This window comes from Aspergillus oryzae, chromosome 1, assembly GCF_000184455.2.
Source record: "Aspergillus oryzae RIB40 DNA, chromosome 1".
In the NCBI taxonomy this organism is placed as follows: Eukaryota; Fungi; Ascomycota; class Eurotiomycetes; order Eurotiales; family Aspergillaceae; genus Aspergillus; species Aspergillus oryzae.
The window spans coordinates 4125550-4147009 of record NC_036435.1 but is presented as its reverse complement, the minus strand read 5'-3'; the positions used below and the strand labels follow the sequence as shown (position 1 = coordinate 4147009).

The following is a 21460-nucleotide window of genomic DNA, read 5'->3' as shown; positions in this document are numbered from 1 at the left end:
TCGTAGCACTGTCACTGAGCCTTTTCGCCATCCAGACAATCTCTCGGGACCACTACGTGCACGAAATGCGTCTAAGGTTAGTAACAGCTGTATTTCGACTCCGGTGCTAAAGATCCCTGTCCCCCGATGATGGGCAGAGGAACCTCCATACCTCTTACATTTGAGGCATTGTTGCCCAACCCCGCAAGTCACAGAGCTTGGCTTATGCTCTAGATATGCTTAGGGTAAACTGAACAGATACGGCAACTCCAAACCTATATGCCCGAAGTTTCTCCTTTGTAGTGTTGGTCATTTGTGGCTCTTTCCACTGCAAACACAATATCGGTCCCGAGTTTAGAAGGAAATTCCATAGGTGGGGACTGGAATCCTGCTGTGGGGGTACTTTTGGGGGTACCCACAAGCATCTAACTCTTGATTTGATGTTCTAGTGACTCCTTGCGATCATAAACCACCTAAACGGTATTGCAGCGAAGGGTTGCGGATGCCATGACGAAGACACACACCTACTCGCAAGTACCGCTGCACGATCCCGCACATCCTACTCGTTGGAGCTTGTGGTGTTTAGGCGAGGAGAGCGAGGAACCAGTCCCCACGAGGCACGTATCGTGGAATGATGCTATAGCACATTTACATACGGCTTGTGCGCAGCTGCAAGTGAGTTGTTCGGCGGGATAACTAGAACGAAGCACACCAAGCCATGTTGAAATGGTACGGTGTGAGACTATCTAGTCTAGCAGACATTGATTTCCTGGAATCATAGTTTACGACCCGCTGTACCCTTGTTGAGTCTTATGCCTTACTTCATGGGCATTTGAAACATTTTGGGCACCATTCCTCATCACTCGATGTGTGATTTATCGCGTATGGAACCTTTTGTGCTCTTTCTATCCTGCGAGCGCCTCCTATTGGAAAGTATCGTGGATTGCCGGAGATTTACTACTCATTAGGCAGATCATATGTGATACTGAGTTAAATCTAACCTTGTATGATGTCCGATAGCACTAAGGTCTGGGATCTACTGTTATAGTCGAATGCACCTTTTTGACTTGCCCATGGACGCCACTTAAGGGATATGTCACGAAAATATATTACTGCGTCTAATACGCCATCTAGCTTGACCTGATGCCCTCCATCACAAACTATATACCAAAAAATACATCAAGCCTTCGTGAAAGTGCAAGTGCTAAAAGAACCTAGTATACATTCTCTGTTGGAAGATCAGGAGATACCATCGCATCCTCTCTAGCCAGCTGGGCTCTCCTGATTGAACATCATAGTTACTAGTATATACTGCCTCACAAAGAGGACAAAAGAAATCCGAACCTATGATTCATCCCACATAGCGACGACTTACTGGGAATAACTTGACAAGCAATAAACGCGATATATACTACCTGGGTCACTTAGTAACCGTTAGGTCTTCATACAGTATCTTGATATCCGTGGTATCAGCCAGTTAACCCACCCTCAGTCATTCTCATTAGAATACCATTCACTTGAGCCATCCATACTACTACATACTTGACGCCCTTAATACATGAAACATTCAGCGAATGCTTTTTCTTCGCTCTATACTTGAGTATCTATGATGTTGACATGTTATTCATATACCTGACAATTTCTTAAGACAGACTATTCTTATCTATGAATATTTGGGATATCAGTCGGTTGATATACTTCCAATTGACATACCATAAATGTACTATCTAGGAAATATCAAAATATAATACTTTGAATTTCTCTCATTCCCCCCTCAAGTATACTCATGGTCCTACGTAAGTACATACAGTTGTCTTCGCCAACAGTTTAGCTATTATCCTCCCCGGGCACTTCAAGCCTCCTCCCAACTCCCCGGTATTGCTTTCCTTTATTTCCCTAGTATACACAGGGCTAAACTAAGCATCAAATGTTGCTCTTGTTCGAGTACTGGACATGTTGACAATTTCCTAGGCAATGGACTCCCATCAGTTTCTCTTGTGGAATGTCACAAGCCTCGTTATTTGTTGACCACTGATCGGGTCAGGGCTCCCAATCAGAAACAAAATGACAAAACTAAATTATACATAACATTAACGGATTAAATTCAAGGGCGTGAAGCGAGTCATTAGAGAAGAGAGCTTCTCTTATATGTTCAACAATAGATATAATAACACTTAAATCTAAATTCCAGAATATTCTCTCAATTAGGTACTAAGCTGCGGAGGACCATCTTTGTTCATCATATAAACATCAAGCTGACAAAATAGTTCACTAAGCCATAGATACATGAATCATTACATAAATCAATAACTTCGTGTAAGCCTGTCTTCGTATATATTAGTTAGTAAATCTGATCGATATAATTATGGGTTGCACTCTGAAAGAAGATAGTGGGTATAGAATAGTAGAAACCAAAGCATGGTGTAAAAGTCCCTGTGACATATTCCATTGAAGTTGCCCCGACTAGGGTGGTGTACATGTACTGTACCACTCCCTGCAACGGTAAACGTAGAGGTAGTAGTTGCACAATGTCGCATCTTCATCCCTGAGAGTAAATGAGATGTGTAACATGCAAGCTCTATGCCCTTGCAGAATCAGATGACTCATCTCTGATCACAGGCACGTTTGAGTCGTCAGAGGCCACTCTCTGCTCAGGGTATATCGTATTGTTCCAAGGTTCCCAGATACCAGCGTGACAGTGCAAAGAGGTAATATTCTCCCAGATCAAGCAAAATACTATCAAAGCCATAATGATTGACATCATTGAAGTGATATCGAGGTCTTTGGCTAAACCAAGGAGAATAATGATAAGTCCGATGACAGGCCGCATGATCATGCGAAGGTGCTGTTTGAAGTTTCGAATGTGAGAAGATGCTTCGTGATTGAATATATAACTACTCGGGATGACCTACCTTAGACAACATCAACGTTCCCGGTGCATCTCTGTCTTCATATAACAATGCTAAGCCATACAGACAGTACAACCCAGTCCCGAGGCTGCCACAGAGTAGCCAACGTTCAGGATCACGAAACCTGTCCTCTGCTGCGCTTGCAGCGGCAACATGTCCGCTTGCTAGCAGGCTAGCCACAAGAGGCAAATGAAGAACAGCCCACCCGAACGCTGTGTACACTGAATAGCGGAACGGATGAGTGCTCTGCAATGCACCGTCGTTATGAGCGTACAACCAATTCAGACAGAAGGCAATGATCAAGACCCAAATAGCATGGAGCAAGCTGAGATTAAAACCCACTGCCGCAGGTGAGCCGACAACGATCTGGTATAAATATTCGCCAAGCACAATGATATAAAATGCGGCGTATCGATCGACCTCATGCGCGATATCCACAGCAGTTGTATACTTGGCTTTCAGCATCCTCTTGGCTGCCGGCGAATAGCAGAAGACCCAACTGCACTCCTCAAAAACAACGCCAACGGCCGCCGCTGCAATTTTGCCGCGCAAGGATACGGACTCGAAGTAGAGCGGGATATAGATAAACATCGAAATCAGTGTGAGAGAAACCCACAGCCTTTGCTGCTTTCTGTGGTGATAGCTGGCAAAGGAGTATAATAGGTGTGCTGCGCTGCATGAGATGCGCGCAACCATGTATGAGCCGACAGTGGCTCGCATAGCGCCGAGATCCTCATCCACGAGGGACGCGTTGTTCCCGTACATAACAAGGACAGCCATTATCCAGAGAATGAGTGCGCGCTGTAGCAGGTCGTCATTATAAAACGAATTCATCAATTCCCGGAGGTCGGCCCAAACATGCCAAGTGGGCGCGAGTATAAGCTATACGTCAACCATATTAGCACAATATGACCCTCTGTGGATAAAGTGTCGATGTACACTTACAATATACTTGACTAATTTCGCTCCCGAGATGTCCTCAGCAAGAGTCTCTGCGAAGTTTGCCAAGATTGCGACATAAAGAAGGTCCAGGAAGAGTTCAAAGCGCCCTGAGTGTGGAGCTGTCAGCACCACAATATTTGCTTTCGGCTAGCAAATATGTAGGCATGCTTACCTGCCTGCCGCTCCTCTTCATGCCGCTTCATGAGTCTCCCATTTTCAAACCATTGCAGCGCAACCGGTTGGCGAAAGAGATACCGTGGGTTTGGTTGGTGTTCATTGAGGTCGATTCCTGGAATGCCGGCCATTGTCGCATGGGCAAGATGCTGTGATAGCAAGAAAGACGAAATGGAAAAGGCAGTCTCGGAGAGAAAAAGCTTCGCGTGGATAAGGTTAAAGAACAAGCCCTAGATGCTCAGTGCTTCATAGATCAATTTCCGGAAACGGTTAGGGAGGGATATCCTTATGCGGTTAGATCAATCGGCATCCATGGACCCATCCGGCCCACTAGGGCTGTTTGTATAGTTTGTAGCATATAATTTAATGCCTGATAAATTGGGCATTAACTCTCTTGTCTGCCAAAAGCCGATGGAGAATTGGTTACCCGCTGATACTGGAGGAGTCCATCATGGATGTCTTCCCCACAAGGCCCCCAGGGCTCAGTTTCCCTTGACATGCGATCTGGCCGGTCGGTTGCTTTGGTAATGATTATTCAATGCATATAGGGCAGGCGTCATTGTAGTTTAGCTATGCCTCTGTAGTGCGACGACAGATAGCGCTTAAAGATACCTTATTTAGATACCTCCGTAGCCACAAAGTCTTTAACCCCGTATCAAAAACCCCGAAAGGTCAACGTGGGGGTGGGTCGTATCAACTGGACCAGTAAGGCCAGGAAATGCAGTGGAACAAAGCGTTGATCAAGGAAATTTTTTCATTGCTCGCTTATCTTACTTATATATTTATTTTCCTGGGCCGTGTCGTGTAATCTGACATTCCCAACTCATAGAGCACAGCCTAGGATCTGTTTTACAAAATTTTAACCAGCTATAACTGCTCGACTTAGCTATGGGCCTGCCTCGTAAGCTTCCACCCTATGTGGTCGCTAGTATGCTGTGTTCCTGCGGCGGGCTGTTATTTGGGTAAGATCACTTATCTGCATTGCCCATCTTTTCTACCCTGCCAGGAATACTGATACATCAGAAAAAGGATGGACACTGGCATTATTGGACCTGTGACTACTATGGACAGCTATGTTTCACAATTCGGTAGCCAATCTGCAACCGTGCATGGGTTGATAGTATCGTCTATTTTGATTCCAGCAGCTGTTTCGTCCTTTTTTGCTGGCTTTCTTGCAGATAAATTGGGTAGGTCAAAGGGTATCAGTATTGGTGCTTTGATATTTGCTCTCGGAGCTGCACTCGAGGCCGCCGCCGTCCATATCGCTATGTTTATCGTTGGAAGATGTGTTGAAGGAATAGGCGAGGGTCTCTACCTGGGCACGCTGGTCGTGTATGACATTTGACTACTACCTCTCTCGAATCCGTGTCAGTTAGCTAATACAAGGTTCATAGCTACATTTGCGAGATATCACCAACTAGCGTACGAGGAGTGCTGACTACTGGCCCTCAGTTGTTGATTACACTGGGATTGGTGGTTGGATTCTTTACCTGCTACGGGACTGCTCGTATCGAGTCTTCGTTCTCATGGCGGACACCATTTTTGATACTGGCGTGTCTAGCGGTCACATTTTCGGTGGTTTCATGGCTCTGGCTTCCCCCGTCACCGAGGTGGTTGAGGATCCATGGTCGTGAAACAGAAGCAACAGCAGCGTGGGATCGTCTGGGAGTCACCCATGCAGAACGTGAAAAGATGGAGGTGGAAGAGGATCGCGAGACTAACATGCAACGAAGAGCAGCCCCAGAGACTGGCAATGCATCTACCGTGGAACGGATTGCATCCGGCCCACGGCCCCAAATTCAGTCCGTTAAAGACAAACTTTTCGATATCTTTTCAAAAGATGTCCGTACACGAACAGCACTTGCCGTATTCTTAATGGGAATGCAGCAACTTAGTGGAATTGATGGCGTACTCTACGTGAGTTTGTTAGTTCTACTAGATGCTCATTTAAGCTAACACTGTGTCTTTATAGTACGCTCCTCTACTTTTTCAACAGGCTGGACTTGCCTCCACGGATGCCAGCTTTTTTGCTTCAGGTGTCTCTGCTCTTGTTATCTTTGGTGTAACAATCCCTGCCCTTATATGGGCTGACAGGTGGGGTCGCCGGCACAGCACTATATATGGTGGTATTGGACTTAGCATAACAATGTTCTTGATGGGAGCCTTGTACGCAGGAAATGCTGTGCATAGCTCAACCGGCGCAGGCAGATGGGTTGTAATTGTTTCCATTTACATTTTCGCAGTCATTTACTCCCTTAGCTGGGCAGTTGGAATCAAGATTTACGCCGCGGAAATCCAACCGCAACGAACGCGAGCCTCAGCAACGAGCTTAGCACATGGAAGCAACTGGACGGCTAACTTCCTCGTGGCTCTTACGACCCCCATCCTGCTGTCTCGCAGTAGCTTTGGTGCATACTTCCTCTTCGGGGGATGCACACTGATAACTGCTCTGATCTGTGCAATCTTCATGCCAGAAACTAAGGGCAGGTCCCTGGATGAGATTGAGGAGGCCTTCAAATCCAAGTCCCTAGGATCACAGTCCTTTGTCAAAATCATCCGCCCAATTACCCGACAAACTTCATGATAGACTGAGATCGAACTATGTTTATTGAATACATACTATTCTAACTTATACTCAAATGGAAATGTTATATGTACATAGCATGTGGATGATAAGATAAGCGGAAAGCATTGAGTATGTGAGCGGATGTTTTCTACAAGCTTGGCGCTGGACTAGCCATTTTGGGACAGTTACCTGGTCTGCTTACTAAACCGCCGCTTTGAATGAAATTAATTTAATAATTTATTCGGACCTTTTCCCCTCGGTGATAACGAAGAAATTGTGCGCCGCGTATTTAAACCACCATGATACACCTCCCATCTCTATCAAAATAACGCAGAGATTACCTAGCATAGAATCTTGGTGGACCTCTCTTCTACAACAGCAATGCCTCCTCGTAGGAAGCCACAAGCTCCTGCCGCGCGATCTGCAGACGTACGGCAAATACTTCTCCGCATCTTGATAAAATGTATCCTTTGTTCATGCTGACAATCTCTGGTGTTCATATAGGCTACGACAGCATCGAGAAGAGCAGCGACAGGCCCTTCATCGACACAGAAGCGTCCCTCCGTATCGAAACAGGCATCAAATCCTACGCAGCCGGAACCAAGCGTCGAGGAGCAGAGTAACCAGGCCGATGAACACCCGCATGTACCATATCGCCACCGCGATCCTTTCGATGCGCTCCTAGAGCCCTTCTATTACAACAAGTCTTTGACTGATCCAATCAACACGGCCAAGGATAAATGGAATTTATTACCCGCGTTCTTGAAAGTGAAGGGGTTGGTCAAGCAGCACATTGACTCATACAACTACCTCGTGGAAGTACAGTTGAAGAAGATCGTTGAATCAAGTTCTATCATCCGTAGCGATATAGACCACAACTTCTACATTAAATTTACCGACATTTATCTTGGGGCTCCACGACGTGCAGACGAACAGCAAGATGTTGGCCCAGGATTCACAGGGTCGACCGTAAGTCCGCATGAATGCCGACTTCGTGATACCACATACGCGGCTCCGATTCAAGTTGATTTCGAATATATACGTGGTCGTCAGCGTGTGAAGAAGACAGGCTGTTCCATTGGCCGAATGCCGGTCATGCTTCGTAGCTCGAAGTGTGTTCTGTCCGATAAGACCCCGGCAGAGATGACTGTGTTGGATGAATGTCCTTTGGATCCTGGCGGTTACTTTATTGTGAACGGTACAGAGAAGGTTATTCTAGTCCAAGAACAGTTGAGCAAGAACAGAATTATCGTTGAAACGGACCCGAAGAAGGAAATCGTGCAGGCGTCCGTTACTAGGTAAGCTCATTGTGCATCAATAGTTATACCCTATCCGCCTCTAACCTCTATTACCAGTTCCTCCAACGAGCGCAAATCTAAGAGTTATATCGTTCTCAAGAAGGACAAGCTTTACGTGAAACATAACGTGCTTAGCGAGGATATCCCTATCGTCATTTTGCTGAAAGCAATGGGCATCCATACCGACAAGGAGATGCTCCTTCTTGTTGCTGGTATCGATAAAGTGTACCAGGAAGACTTTGCGATTAATTTCGAGGAGGCCATTAAGCTCGGCATCTACACACAGCAACAAGCTTTGGATTGGATTGGCTCTCGAATTAAGATCAACCGCGGCAAACAAAACAATTATCGCCGGACCCATGTGCAAGAAGCTGTTGAAGCCATTGCATCTGTTATAATATCCCACATAGAAGTCAAAGACATGAACTTTCGACCAAAGGCCGTCTATGTTGCTCACATGGCGCGTCGTGTTCTTATGGCTAAGAACGATCCTTCCCTGGTGGATGACCGGGACTACCTCGGTAACAAGAGATTGGAATTGGCTGGTCAGCTACTGGCTCTCCTTTTCGAGGATCTCTTCAAGAAGTTCTGCTTCGATATCAAAATGAATGTTGACAAGGTCTTGAATAAACGCAACAGAGCTGAGGCTTTTGATGCCTGGACTGTTATGAGCATGCACAGCAACCATATCACCCAAGGTATGAATCGTGCTATCTCAACGGGTAACTGGAGCTTGAAGCGTTTCCGTATGGAGCGTGCTGGTGTTACTCATGTGCTCAGTCGACTGAGCTATATCGCGGCACTGGGTATGATGACTCGTATTAGCAGTCAGTTCGAGAAAACCCGAAAGGTCAGCGGTCCCAGAGCTCTACAGCCATCTCAATTTGGCATGCTGTGTCTCGCAGATACACCAGAAGGTGAAGCTTGTGGTCTTGTGAAGAACTTGGCGCTTATGACCCATATCACGACTAATGACGAAGAGGGCCCGATAAGAAATCTGATCTTCATGCTAGGCGCAGAAGATATCTCCACTCTTGGCGGAAAGGAACTTTACGGCCCTGGTTGCTACACCATCTCCATCAACGGAACACCAATGGCACTGACGCGTCGTCCGAAGTCTTTCCTTAACGCTTTCCGGAGATTGCGTCGAATGGGCAGAATCTCCGAGTTCGTCAGTATATATATTAATCATCACCAGCGTGCTGTACACGTCGCTACCGATGATGGACGAATTTGTCGCCCGCTTATTGTTGTCGAGAACGGAAAGAATAGGGTTAGATCGCATCACCTGAAGAAATTGCGCGAGGGAACCATGTCGTTCGATGACTTCCTTGCTCAAGGCTTAGTCGAGTATCTGGATGTCAACGAAGAGAACGACTCGTTGATCGCAATCTATGAAAAGGATATCACTGAGGCCACGACTCACCTGGAAATTGAGCCCTTCACCGTTCTTGGTGCTGTCGCCGGCCTGATCCCTTACCCTCACCACAATCAGTCACCACGTAACACTTACCAATGTGCTATGGGTAAACAAGCTATTGGCGCAATCGCATCGAATCAATTCCTTCGCATTGATTCGATCCTCTATCTCATGGTGTACCCTCAAAAGCCTATGGTCAAGTCCCGCACTATTGAGCTGACGAAATACGATCAACTACCAGCCGGTCACAATGCCATGGTCGCAGTAATGAGTTACTCCGGCTATGATATTGAGGATGCTTTGGTTCTGAACAAGGGGTCTGTCGACCGTGGTTTTGGGCGTTGTCAGGTGTTCAAGAAGTCCGTTGCCAACTTGAAGAGTTATTCCAACGGGACGAAGGACATTTTGATGCCACCGGAGTACGACAATGACGCCCCCATACGGAAACATGCTCTTCTTGAGAGCGATGGTTTAGCTGCAGTTGGTGAGCAGGTCAATGCTGGTGAAGTCTACATTAACAAGTCTACTCCTGATCAGTCTCTCGCCTCTGGGTTTCCTGGCTCTGATATGGGTCGGCCAGTCAAATACACACCTACACCTATGACATATAAGTTACACGACCCTGCGTATATTGACCAAGTCCTGGTCTCCACCACAGAGAACGAAAATCAACTCATCAAGGTGCTTACCCGCCAAACCCGTCGACCCGAGGTGGGTGACAAGTTCTCTTCTCGTCACGGACAAAAGGGTGTCGTGGGTATCATTGCCGACCAGGCCGACATGCCTTTCACAGATCAAGGAATCAATCCTGACATTATCATGAACCCTCACGGTTTCCCCTCTCGAATGACTGTCGGGAAAATGTTGGAGCTCGTCGCCGGAAAGGCCGGCGTCCTAGCGGGCCAGCACGGGTACGGAACTTGTTTCGGTGGCAGTCCCGTCGAGGAAATGTCTCAAATTCTTATCGACAAGGGATTCAGCTATGGTGGTAAAGACTACCTAACCTCGGGAATCACCGGCGAGGCCCTACCATTCTACGTCTTCACCGGTCCTATCTACTACCAGAAGCTCAAGCACATGGTTCAAGATAAGATGCATTCTCGTGCCCGTGGTCCTCGAGCTATACTTACTCGTCAGCCAACAGAGGGTCGTTCCCGTGACGGTGGTCTCCGTCTAGGTGAGATGGAACGTGACTGTCTGATTGCCTACGGAACCAGTCAGCTTCTCCTTGAGCGACTGATGATCTCGTCAGATCGTCATGAGATCGATGTATGCGAGCAGTGCGGCTTCATGGGCTACTTGAACTGGTGTCAGCGCTGCAAATCCTCGCGGAGTGTGGTCAAGATGGCCATCCCGTACGCAGCCAAGCTTCTTATTCAGGAGCTGATGAGTATGAATGTTACGGCAAGGTTGAAGCTTGAGGATGAGTTCCCGGAAACAAGGGGAAGGTAAGTTAGGGTTACAAAAGTAAAAAAAAGGATCTATATGCGAGGATTTTCAAAAGTCAAAAAGAGGCGTTAATGTGGCTTGATTGTACATAACGTTTGCATGCATAGCGCACGGTGATTTTGGTTGACTTCTTGATGAGAACTTGAGATTTGTATAGAAATGATACGTTGGTCAAACATAAACCTCTTTAGCACACTTCTATTCTTCTTTTAGGCACGGAATAGCCTTGAACACAGTCTAGTGTGAGGTCTGTTTAGGGCAGCTGCCATTCCCTGGCTCAGAATCGTGGGCAGCACGGCGGAGGCCTCGGGACGTCGAGAAGAGACCAAAGCCTCTTATCCCTGGCTATGGTCCGGGGCCCCAGGTGGCTTTGGCCCTGGTAGCCGTTGTAATCTTCCCTCTCCCGTGAGAAGGGCTTGTATGTTTTTGTCGGCATTATCTAATAATGATAAAATGGGTTCTTCAAGTAGTATCTACACTACGGTCTGAGGACTATAAGATCTTCATATTTGTATAGATATCACTCAAGACCAGAGATCATCCCACGTGGAGGCCTCGTAAGGAGATAAATTCGAATAAATTCATCTATGATGGTTAGTATATGGTCCTATTAGGTATCCATATAATAGTCGATATTATTAGTCTTCTTTCAAAGTCAAACAAAACTTAACAGAGAATACACATACGCGTGTGTAACACGTAACAGGCAGATACTAAATTAGGTGCCAAAGGCACCCAGTAATATGAGGCCAACCAGCTCGAGGGCCGAGTACCCTAAGTACTAGTATCAGCTCGGGTTGAAGCCGGCAGGGAAAGGGCTGCTCAAGTTGTGAAGGTTTGTCTTAGCAAGGAGGCAGGTCCTTTTTCAGGTTCTTTTTTCTTGCGCTCAAAGAAATCCTTGCGCTAAAGCGAACAAGGTAGAGGGATAAAGTGGTTTGATTATTCTGTACAACGCAGGGGGGAACCTAAAACATATAGTAATACAAGATTGAAGGCGTCGTCGTGATCTCTGGGTATAATATCCGTGGTCAACTCCAGGATAAGCACTTATTATAAATTAAGAATGACCATAAGATATGTGAAATCGGTCACAAGTACGTCACGCTCCCAGAAGCATAACCAATGCCCTCGAATAGTAAGTATATACATGATCCAAACCTTCCAACAAAGCCCCAACAATCCACTCACCCTGATCCCACCAACAAATACCTCTTCACAATGCCCCAATACCTCTCCGGATCAGCTCTCATATGCGAAACATGCGGCGACCCTAGAAACTTCTCCCTGGTAACCACCCAGCCCCTCGCCTCCGCCTCAACAGCATGTCTCTCGACATCCCTCCAATCCACCAGCTCGTCCGCATCCGAATAGATATAGCACCGCCTGGGCTTCCCACTATCCCCACCCTCACCACCACAAACCAGCCTCTGATCATTCATCGCCTTCCGCGCAACACTAACAGCATCTGACATCCCAACAAGACGGCGCACAAGCGCCCCCAGCACAAAAAACACCCACAGCGCAACCTTACTAAGCAAGCGCAAAAGCCACGGACCCGGAAGCGCAAACGAGAATGCCTTCATGGCGCCAGATACCGTCGCTACGCCTGGCGCACTGTCCAAGATGGTGGATGAGATGCGGAGTGGTCGGCCCACGGTCTTTCGGTAAGTGGTCAGGAGACTGATTGTGGAGAAGACGCCGCCGTTGGAGAACATGTGCACGAACACTTGTTCTTGGTCTTTGGTTTTCTCTTCGGATGAGGAAGATGAGGAGAAGAAGGCCTGGAGAGCCTGGACGGCTGGGGCGAGGCGCGCTTCTTGCGCCTTCTTGCCGGATCGTGTCATGAAGTCCTTCGAGGAGCTTAGGATGATGATGATTCGGGCTGTGGGTGCTAGGCGGGTGTATTCGGTGACGTATTTGGACAGGGCTCGTGGGGGAGCATTCATCCAGAATGCTAGGATGATGGTCTTGGGGGCGCCATTGCTTTCAGATTGCGACTGGGGTTCTTGGATATAGATTGAGGGGGATAGTTTGGTGTATGCGGATAGGGGGTTTTCCCGGGTATTAGGTTGCGACATCTTGTGTCGCGCTTTGGCTGTTTTGAGAGTGTGGTCTTGACTTTGGGTTGTGTGTTCTATGTCTACTGAACGGTGCGAATAAGGGGAAGAACCGGCGAAGAGAATTTAAAGGAGGATTTAACTTCGTATCTATATTAAAACGGGGGGAGTCGATAGGGAGTCGATAGATCAGACACTAGAGGAGCACTAAATCAGGGTTCCGAAATGAGCACGGCATTTTATTGTGATCTCTGGTGGTTCCCAGGGTGGAGCCGCCCTTCTCATTTGTCCTTGACTCCTTGTACCTGGACTAAGGGTTCTTTCCAGGTTCTACTTCGTATACTAAGCAACGATCTGACTCAACCCTACCGTTGTTGAAATAACTAGGGCTTTGTCCCATAAAAGTGATTTCCTTATTTAACGCCAGCCCATACCACGCTATGCTCTATAAATCAAGCCGTCCTTGTTTTGCTCATAGTATTCTGAGACAAAGAAATAGAAACATCGAAAAAAATGAAACAGATGGTGCGCCAGTAATTCAAGATTGCTCCTAGCACATGATCTTTTGACGGCACTATTCACCAATGTCACTTTGTCCCTGGGCCTTGAGCCTCCGCCTCAAACGCTGCACTAAGTGGGCGTTGCAGAGCCTCCGGTATCCTTCTTTTTCCCTCTTAACGTTTGACCACTTCCCTGAAAACGGGGCTTCTCGTCCTCGACAACCTGGCCGCTTTCGTCACGCTTCTGCACGGGCTTGATTGCATATCCAAAGAATAACTGATTAGGCGGGAGCCGGAGCGGCATTGGCCCGTTGGTCCGCCTGACAGGAGGAGGGTGTTGAGGGTTTGTGGCTCCGGGTGTTGGTGTTGAGGCCTTTGGAGTTGGAGCCTTACTTCCCTTTTTCGCATTCAGACGCTGTCCACCGATAAGGAAGTTTGACGACACCGCTTTTGCCCCCGCGGCGGCGTCAGTAGACTCAGGGGCAATGGCGGCATAGTTAATTGATTGAGCCATGGTTCCATGGGGATGAAGTAACCCGCCAGCCGGAAGCTTCGTTGCGCTCACACCACTGCGGGGAGTACTGGTACCACTTGGGCGTTGCGGCTCCTCGTATCCTACAGGAGGGGCAAAGTCGACTTCCAGGTCTGTTTCGAGGACGGAAATGGCATTCGAATTGGTGGCTGGCTTAGTTTCCAAAACCGCCATCTCATAGACTTGATCATTGTAGGCAAATGTGAAGACGTCGCCCTTTGTCAGACATGAAAAGTTGCGGAATGCATTCTCAAGCACAGCCTTAGGATCGCTTATATCTAGAAACGACGTTGACTGGGCCTGAAGCTTGATGAACTGGCCCGGAGGAAGATCGGTCGATTTGACCTGTACTAGGTCGCCTGGTTCGAGGAGGAGGGTCTGCATGAGCTACACATGACGCTTTGCATCAGTATGATGGCGTTCAATACGGTAAAGCGCGCTAGTAGAGCAGAGGAAATAATTTGGGAACTGGGTATAAGTAAAGTCCATGGGACAGTGCACAATCTTACCCAAAAAGGCAAATAAATTTTCCCCTCTTCAGCGATAAACTCCAATACACCCGCGTGAGTCAACCTTTCTCGTGCACCATTATGCAGTTCGAAGAGCATAGGATATGTGATATGTAGCCGAGTTAACTTGTCCAACGCACTGGGTGGCATGATGACTTTACCGCCGTGGTTGACGTTCTCTCTCTCAGGGCCAGGCATCATGGCGACGGGGTAACAGCGGTAATACTCGTCGAAACGGCGGGTTGCTCCTCCATGGCGGAGCATGGAGGAGCTGAAGACGCCATCCATCGGATCATCCTCGTAGTAATTAGAGCTGAACTGCAAAAATCAGTACACGGAGAACTTAACAACAGCGGGACTCCTCTGAAGCTCACCATAATGGGAAGCCCGCAGTAGCTAACACTCAGGCACCGGTTGAGCAACACCCTAATGGGGACACTGGGTCTAAGTTTCCTTTATTCTTGCCTAGAGAAAGATAAGTGAGCTTTCGTACTGCTTGCTCGGAGAGACTAGGATGTTCGAATTGCACGGCCAAGAAGGTCGGTAGTAGTTAAGTTAGGGAAACGAAGGCTTATCGCCCGCCCGCAGTGACGCAAATGGCTCCGCAATGATTTTCCGACCCGACCCCATTTGTACAGCTTCAGCAACGCAATTTCCTCCCATAAAAGCTCACGTCTCCGGTGTCCAAATATTATCCAGCTCTGGAGGAGCCCTCAGACTAGTGCGATCACTTCATTCTGATTTTTCTGCCTTGCACTACGGTGACTCTCACCTCATTTACAATTTATGTCCGACTTTCAGCCACGCCCCAAGCGGGCTGGTGAAGACTTCACCCGCACACATCAACATTCCGAGGACGACCCAAATGAACCTTCTGGCAAGAAAGCTAGGTTTGATCTCCGGAACCCTTCTGCTCTTGCTCCGGATGCGCTCGAAGACGATGCAGTATTAGACGCGGACGAGATCGGTCGGCGCGGACAGAAAGTACGTCGCAAAGCTGTGAATCTTGACGGCTACGACTCGGATAGCGATAATGAAGGTTTTGATGCGCGAGCCGAGGTCCTGGCGAAGAAGAAACAAAAGGAAAATGCGGCAGATGATGATGACATGTTTGCTGAGCTACAAGAAGACTTCGGCGCGGAAGAGGTCGACGCCGACGATGCTCTAAGGAAGAACAAGAAGTCTGTGCGATTTCTTCGAGACGACGAGATCGAAGGCCAGGTCGCGTCTTCCAAAGGTGGTGGCACATTACATGCAGACTTGACTAAAGGCCCCAATGAGATCGACGACGATGAAGCCGAAAGCGAGAGCGATGTCGCAGATGAAGACCGCGCAAGGATTGATGAGGATATGGACGAGGAATTGGGTGCTGGGTCAAAGAAAAAGCATGCGCCTTTACTTGATGCGTTCAATATGCGGACTGAGCAGGAGGAGGGCAAGTTTGATGACCAAGGAAATTATGTACGGAAGGCCATAGACCCTGATGCCGTCTACGATTCGTGGCTTGACGGGGTGTCAAAGAAAGATATTCGGCGTGCCAAAGAAGCCGCGGAAAAAAGAGAAGCCGACAGGAAGGAGAAAGATCGGATGGACGATAGTGTATTAACGGGAGACGCCTTGAAAACCATTATAACTCACCTTGATCGAGGCGAAACTATACTGGAAGCGTTGGCTAGGCTAGGAAAAGGGGCTCAGAAAAAACCCAAATGGCAAAACAAACGCAACAAGAACAGGTCGAAGCAGAATGGGGACACAGAGGATACGGAGATGACGGAGGATGACCCCAAAGAAGTCGCTCGCAAGCAAGCGATCGATGCGATCACGGGGGCAGCAGATATCCTCATGACTCGGGGCCAAGCGGACATCTATGATTCAGAACGCGAGCTACTCACTCGTCAGTATCGCCGTGAAACAGGTGAGGATTGGGTTGATCCCCCTTCACAAGATACAGACCCTGTCAGTAGCGAGCAGACCCCTGCAATGTGGGAATTCCGTTGGTCGGACGCCCGAGATGGTGGGATTGTTCACGGACCGTACGACAGTGCAACGATGGAGTCGTGGAAAAATGCCGGGTATTTCGGTGAGGGTGTCGAATTCCGAAGAACGACGGACGAGGATGGATGGAATGCTCAGGCCAGTTTTGTACAATAATGAAAGCTAAGGTTGGGTGGGAGTCGTAGGCATAGCACCAATAGATACCAAGCAATGAATATGAACATCATGATTATCATTCGAGGGAAGGCTCCTTTTCGATAAATTCCGATTCGAACCCAAATTGCAAAAGTACCCATACAGAGCTCTGAACAAGCGCCAGCATTATCATACATAATTTGATACTGCAAAGAAAACACAGGGAATAAGAATAGAAAGGAAAACAGATCACGTCGCACTATTTGTTCCTTTTCGCACGTCACCTGGAATGCTCCGCCATTCGAACACCAGAAATCACCCAATATCACCCAGAATGTCTATAAAGGAATGAATCTATGAGATCTCCATAGCGTCTCCTCCATTTGCTGCAGCAGAGAAGGTTACATTGCCTTGGTCACTAATGAAGCGCTGCTCATACGCATTCACAAACTTGACGCTCCGAGCAGGGTCATAGAATAGTCGGTAGCTGCGCTGAACATCGTCGATGCTGACCTCTTTTGCCTTTCGTTTTTGGCTCAGGAGGTGAGAAGTAGTGATGATATTGCTGGCATATCTGAGGTTTGATTCTTGGCCAATCTTCGTCAGAAGTGCTAAAGCGTCCGGAGAGAGATCAATCTCTTCCTCCTGAGCTCTGATGGCCAGAATCTGTCTGATCTCATCAGCCGAGTAGGGTTGTGTGCTCACAATGACCACGCGGTCAAGAAAATCCAGGGGCAGTCCGTGGGGAGAACTGTAGGTTGTCCCCCGAATGCGGGCTTGGCCGCGATTACTGGCCATAATGACAATTGGCGCAAGCTCAGCTTCCAAGGCGCGGTTAATGAAGGAAAAGCATTCGATATCCAACATATGAACCTCGTCAATGAATAGAACACCAGGGATTATTTCCGCCTTGCCCTCTTCCTTCCATTCGGCGACCTTTGTGTTGATCTGATCCCGAACCTCGCTCCTGATTTCTCCGGTATCACCGGAAAAGAGAGCCAGAAATCCTTGTGACCGCGAGTTGATGACATCAATTTCATGGAGACTCACAGTATGCACAATTTCCTTACGCACTTGGAGTTCGCCCTCGGGGCATTGCACGAATTTGGTATCAGCACCCATCGCATCATAATCCCGTGAACGTGCGTACGAACGGCCCAACTTCGTAATTTTGCCCGATGACTTGTCGATAGAAATTATGTCGCCAGCCATGACACGTTCTTTAGTCATGGAGTCGATCATCTTAGTGCCCATGTCGTAGATTGTCTCCATGTCGGTGGTTTTGATGGTGAGTTTCCCTTGTTTGTTACCCTGAGCGTATCAGCACGGACATGTTCTCTCGCCTGAAAGGATTTATAGTGACACTTACACCAGTGACGCTCCTGTCAATCTGAATCTCCACCACTTCACCTTCGATGATCTCACTTTCTTCCTTGATCCGAACACCAATGGACTTTCGGAAAGCTTGAGTGAGTGCTTCGGTTTTCGACATTTCCATTGAAAAGATCTCTGAAGAAGCTAGCATTGTGAAGGGGACATCGGAGCCAAGAGATTGTGCCATCCCCATGGCAAGTGCTGTTTTACCTGTGCTGGGAGGCCCTGCAATTAAGACTGCGCGGCCAGCGATCTTGCCTTCTTTGACCATCTGCAAGATTACGGCGGCGGCCTTTCGCGCTTTCTCCTGACCCACAAGGCCCTGCGATGAGGTCCTAGGTTGTAAAGAATCGGCATCGACACCAAGTCCTCTAATATGCGAATGGGCAGCGATGAGGTTCAAGCCACGGAGTTCCTTGGTCTCCGCGACAGTCGAGATTTGCTGTTTCTTCGAGATCAGTACCCGAGTAGTGCAAAGATAGCAAGTCCTGTTTGACTCACCGCAGCCATGTCGAATATTTGTAATCGCGAGTCTCTCTTCCTTGAGCCGTTACAAGGTCTGCGCAGCACCGAAACTGTTCTGTGTTCCACGCCTTGTTCACGGGCTGGACAAAAGAGCTGCGAAGGGCAGAATACGTGAGGCGGTCCGCCGCCCGTGTCACCGCCCGGCAGAATGGAGTAAATTAATTCCACCATAACATTTGGTTTCGCGTCAACAGCTAGGGTTGCTAGGCAAACGAGCTCCGTCAGGGTTTCATTACCTCCTACAGTAGTCACTCACTGTAAATGAGGTGCCACCAGACTTGGTGAAATAAGCACGTCGAGATCTCCATCTTTGATTCATTCATGACCAGACATGGGCACTAGATTGGAGTAGTTACGCTACCCATCAATGCTAATCTGCTTTCACTTTATTTTTAAATATGCTTTATCTGTGACCTCATCCTGAGATGCATATTGGTCCACTCGGTGTAATAGTTTTTCTTGTCGCTGTGGATTTGTCGTCAAAATGAGCTCCGAGCACACATTCACTTCCAATGCGCGCGACCCCCGCTTAAACAGACCACCGCCCCCTTATGGAACAACCTCGCAAGACACCCAATCGCGAAGGTTTTTCACATCCCCCAGTGCTTCACGGCAATATGAACCTCGGGCTGATGCTCCTGGTGATCAGTTCGTACAACGACTTTCCGATTTGATACAAGCCGCCGTAAAGACCGCTAGTCTAACATCGGAGAAGGAAGTTATACAGAAGAAGCAAAGCACCACTGAAGGTCTTCTAAAGAGAACGAAAGCTCAGCAGGGTTTCCCTTCTACCACCGCTTTTTTCCAGCAAACATGGAACGACGAAGGCGGTCATCTAGCTCGTATAGATGGCGCGTTGAAGGAGCACCTGTCGCGCTACGATCAATTGGAGAAAGTATTGAAAGCAAACTGGACTTCATCTATAATCGCAGGACCTAGTCTAGTGGATAAATATGATCAACTGAAAGAAGAGATCGAAACAACCAAGCAAGATGCTAAGCGTTCGAAAGACGAGGCCATTAGCCTTCGAGATCAAAACCGCTCTCTGGAGGACACGCTCAAGAGCCTCCAGGCGAGAATGACTATACTGGAGAAATCGCTCGAAAACCACGGAACGTCCCTGAGTCAGCAGACCAAAGACCAGTCCTCTCGCCTTGACGAAATCTCGTTGGAATTCGAGAAGCGCTTGGAAAGCGTTTCAACCAAAGTGGAAGAAAGCGTATCGACAAAGTTCCACGTAGAAGTGGATGAATGGCAAAAGCAAAGAACAGCTTTGGGTACAGAATTGGAATCCCTGCGGACATGCCAGAAAAGCTTTTCGGTTGCTATCGGTAAAGTTGACCAGACGACCAAGGAGCAGCAACAGAAAATATCTGATATTGAATCACTGGGTCAAAGATTAGATATGCTTGATACCCGTCTTGGCTCTGTTGAATCTACGAGGACGGCACCTCCAGCAGTCACGGCAACAAATGACTCAAACGTGGATAAAGTTTCTGCATCTCACCTCCAAACAAAGGTTGAGAGCCTCGAAAACATACTTAAGCAATTGCAAGGTTTGCAGGAGATGAAGGATGACTTGCACTTTTCGGAAGTGGAAGACTTAAAAAAGTCACTAGTGCAAGCGTCTGAGGAATTAGTGATCGTGAAGAACAATTGCAACGTGCTATCGAGCGAGGTGAAGACCTTGCGTGAATTAAATCCATCCACGGCCCTACAACAAGTTGCCAATTTGTCAGGGTCATTGCAAAGTACACAGCAGTTGGTGGAGACTGTTAGGGTTGGCTTGCATTCTCTGGAAACCAGATACAACAGCCTCACTACAGAGCCGTTGGCGAGGAACATGGTTGTCGCGCTGCAGGAGATGTACCCCTCTGCTAGTCAGTTACTGGAGCAATATTCCGGGTTGAAAACGGTCGTTGATAACCTGTGTCAAAGCCAAAACACTGTCATCAGGCAGGCCCAGCAGGAAGCAGCTTTGCGCCTTGATGAGATAAACAAGCTGAGAAACGACCATGCCAGTCTCTCAGGATCACTTGCACCTCTTTGGGAGCACTACGAGCAGCAAAAAAGGCAAAATCCGCCACCAAGCCATGATGACATCGGTAAATTGCGGGTTGAACTCCAGTCTTTATGTACAAAGTTTGAGGAGTCCATATCCAAATATGACTCCCAGTTTAGGTCACAGAAACAGTCTGACGATCGTTTCTTGGACGGTTTACGTGAAGAGCGTAACAAGCTCGATAGCCGTCTAAGCCAAGTGGCTAGCAGTCTGGAGAGCTTGGCCAATGATGTTGAAAAAGTGAGGTCTGTCAATACTGGCAGTCTGGAGAAGTTGGCCAATGATATTGAAAAGGTGAGGTCTGTCAATACTAGCAACCTGGAAAGGTTGGCCAATGATGTCGGAGAAGTAAGGTCTGTCAATACCAGCAGTCTTGCAAAAGTTGAAACGCATGCTAGTGACATTAAGTCGTTGCAAGATGACCTTCATGAACTCAAAAAAGCTACATCAGATCGACATCAAGCATTTCTTGATCAACTCGGCGATATTACGAAAGCGCACAGTGCGCATGATACTAACATTTCGTCACTGCTTGACCGTATCAGTGAACTTGAGCGGTCTGAAAAGCTTCGCCATAAAGAATTGCATGAACAGTTGGATGAACTTAAGAAAGCTGTGGAAGCCAAGGTGTTCCATCCTCGAGCAGTGTCCCCAATTGTCGTCGAAGATCAGGCTCCGAACCCCACAGATGATAGTCCTGCTGATCCAGAAGAGGCGGCCAGGATTTTGAACGTGGCTGAAACTAACCCTGGGCTCGCATTGCGGGAGCGAAAGAAGAAAAAGAAGAGACCACGCCCTTCGGGTTTATCTGAGGATGAAAAAACTCCCACAATAGCTCGACAGGAATCTCCCAGATCGCTCTCATCCGGAGCATCTCCGTTTGAACAAGGGGCATCCACAGAGAACAAACGACCAAAGAAGAAGAAAAAGCGCAAAATGGCATCCACTGAACCGATACCCCTCGACTAAGTGGGCACACAACTTGTGTTCGTCGACTCATTGGTTAGCAAGTTAGTTGTCTTATAATCCCGTTA

At 47.9% G+C, this 21460-nt stretch overlaps 9 protein-coding genes across 9 annotated transcripts; 4 read left to right on the top strand and 5 right to left on the bottom strand.

The window, feature by feature from the left end:
* Nucleotides 1–2557: 2557 nt before the first annotated feature.
* Nucleotides 2558–4135, bottom strand: AO090005000849 (uncharacterized protein; the record flags this gene model as incomplete). The annotated part of the gene is made up of 4 exons (XM_023233915.1): nucleotides 2558–2626; nucleotides 2892–3770; nucleotides 3834–3949; nucleotides 4003–4135. 4 exons carry the CDS (start codon nucleotides 4133–4135, stop codon nucleotides 2558–2560), a joined length of 1197 nt encoding a protein of 398 aa, XP_023089122.1.
* Nucleotides 4136–4892: 757 nt separating this feature from the next.
* On the top strand, nucleotides 4893–6588 carry AO090005000850 (putative MFS sugar transporter; the record flags this gene model as incomplete). The annotated part of the gene is made up of 4 exons (XM_001817810.1): nucleotides 4893–4966; nucleotides 5034–5336; nucleotides 5399–5921; nucleotides 5977–6588. 4 exons carry the CDS (start codon nucleotides 4893–4895, stop codon nucleotides 6586–6588), a joined length of 1512 nt encoding a protein of 503 aa, XP_001817862.1.
* A 363-nt stretch (nucleotides 6589–6951) lies between these two features.
* AO090005000851 (DNA-directed RNA polymerase III core subunit RET1) lies at nucleotides 6952–10740 on the top strand (the record flags this gene model as incomplete). The annotated part of the gene is made up of 3 exons (XM_023233914.1): nucleotides 6952–6999; nucleotides 7189–7868; nucleotides 7926–10740. The coding sequence occupies 3 exons, from the start codon at nucleotides 6952–6954 to the stop codon at nucleotides 10738–10740; spliced, it is 3543 nt and encodes a 1180-aa protein (XP_023089123.1).
* Nucleotides 10741–11921: 1181 nt separating this feature from the next.
* Nucleotides 11922–12815, bottom strand: AO090005000852 (TMEM53 family protein; the record flags this gene model as incomplete). Its single annotated transcript, XM_001817812.3, has 1 exon — nucleotides 11922–12815. The coding sequence occupies one exon, from the start codon at nucleotides 12813–12815 to the stop codon at nucleotides 11922–11924; it is 894 nt and encodes a 297-aa protein (XP_001817864.1).
* A 609-nt stretch (nucleotides 12816–13424) lies between these two features.
* On the bottom strand, nucleotides 13425–14712 carry AO090005000853 (polyubiquitin-binding protein UFD1; the record flags this gene model as incomplete). The annotated part of the gene is made up of 3 exons (XM_001817813.3): nucleotides 13425–14213; nucleotides 14336–14653; nucleotides 14710–14712. 3 exons carry the CDS (start codon nucleotides 14710–14712, stop codon nucleotides 13425–13427), a joined length of 1110 nt encoding a protein of 369 aa, XP_001817865.1.
* Nucleotides 14713–15121: 409 nt separating this feature from the next.
* Nucleotides 15122–16486, top strand: AO090005000854 (GYF domain-containing protein; the record flags this gene model as incomplete). The annotated part of the gene is made up of 1 exon (XM_001817814.1): nucleotides 15122–16486. One exon carries the CDS (start codon nucleotides 15122–15124, stop codon nucleotides 16484–16486), a length of 1365 nt encoding a protein of 454 aa, XP_001817866.1.
* A 333-nt stretch (nucleotides 16487–16819) lies between these two features.
* Nucleotides 16820–17263, bottom strand: AO090005000855 (uncharacterized protein; the record flags this gene model as incomplete). The annotated part of the gene is made up of 2 exons (XM_023233913.1): nucleotides 16820–16883; nucleotides 16905–17263. The coding sequence occupies 2 exons, from the start codon at nucleotides 17261–17263 to the stop codon at nucleotides 16820–16822; spliced, it is 423 nt and encodes a 140-aa protein (XP_023089124.1).
* A 440-nt stretch (nucleotides 17264–17703) lies between these two features.
* Nucleotides 17704–18349, bottom strand: AO090005000856 (uncharacterized protein; the record flags this gene model as incomplete). Its single annotated transcript, XM_023233912.1, has 3 exons — nucleotides 17704–17808; nucleotides 17835–18281; nucleotides 18341–18349. The coding sequence occupies 3 exons, from the start codon at nucleotides 18347–18349 to the stop codon at nucleotides 17704–17706; spliced, it is 561 nt and encodes a 186-aa protein (XP_023089125.1).
* Nucleotides 18350–18848: 499 nt separating this feature from the next.
* Nucleotides 18849–21395, top strand: AO090005000857 (uncharacterized protein; the record flags this gene model as incomplete). The annotated part of the gene is made up of 1 exon (XM_001817817.1): nucleotides 18849–21395. The coding sequence occupies one exon, from the start codon at nucleotides 18849–18851 to the stop codon at nucleotides 21393–21395; it is 2547 nt and encodes an 848-aa protein (XP_001817869.1).
* Between the last annotated feature and the right edge of the window lie 65 nt (nucleotides 21396–21460).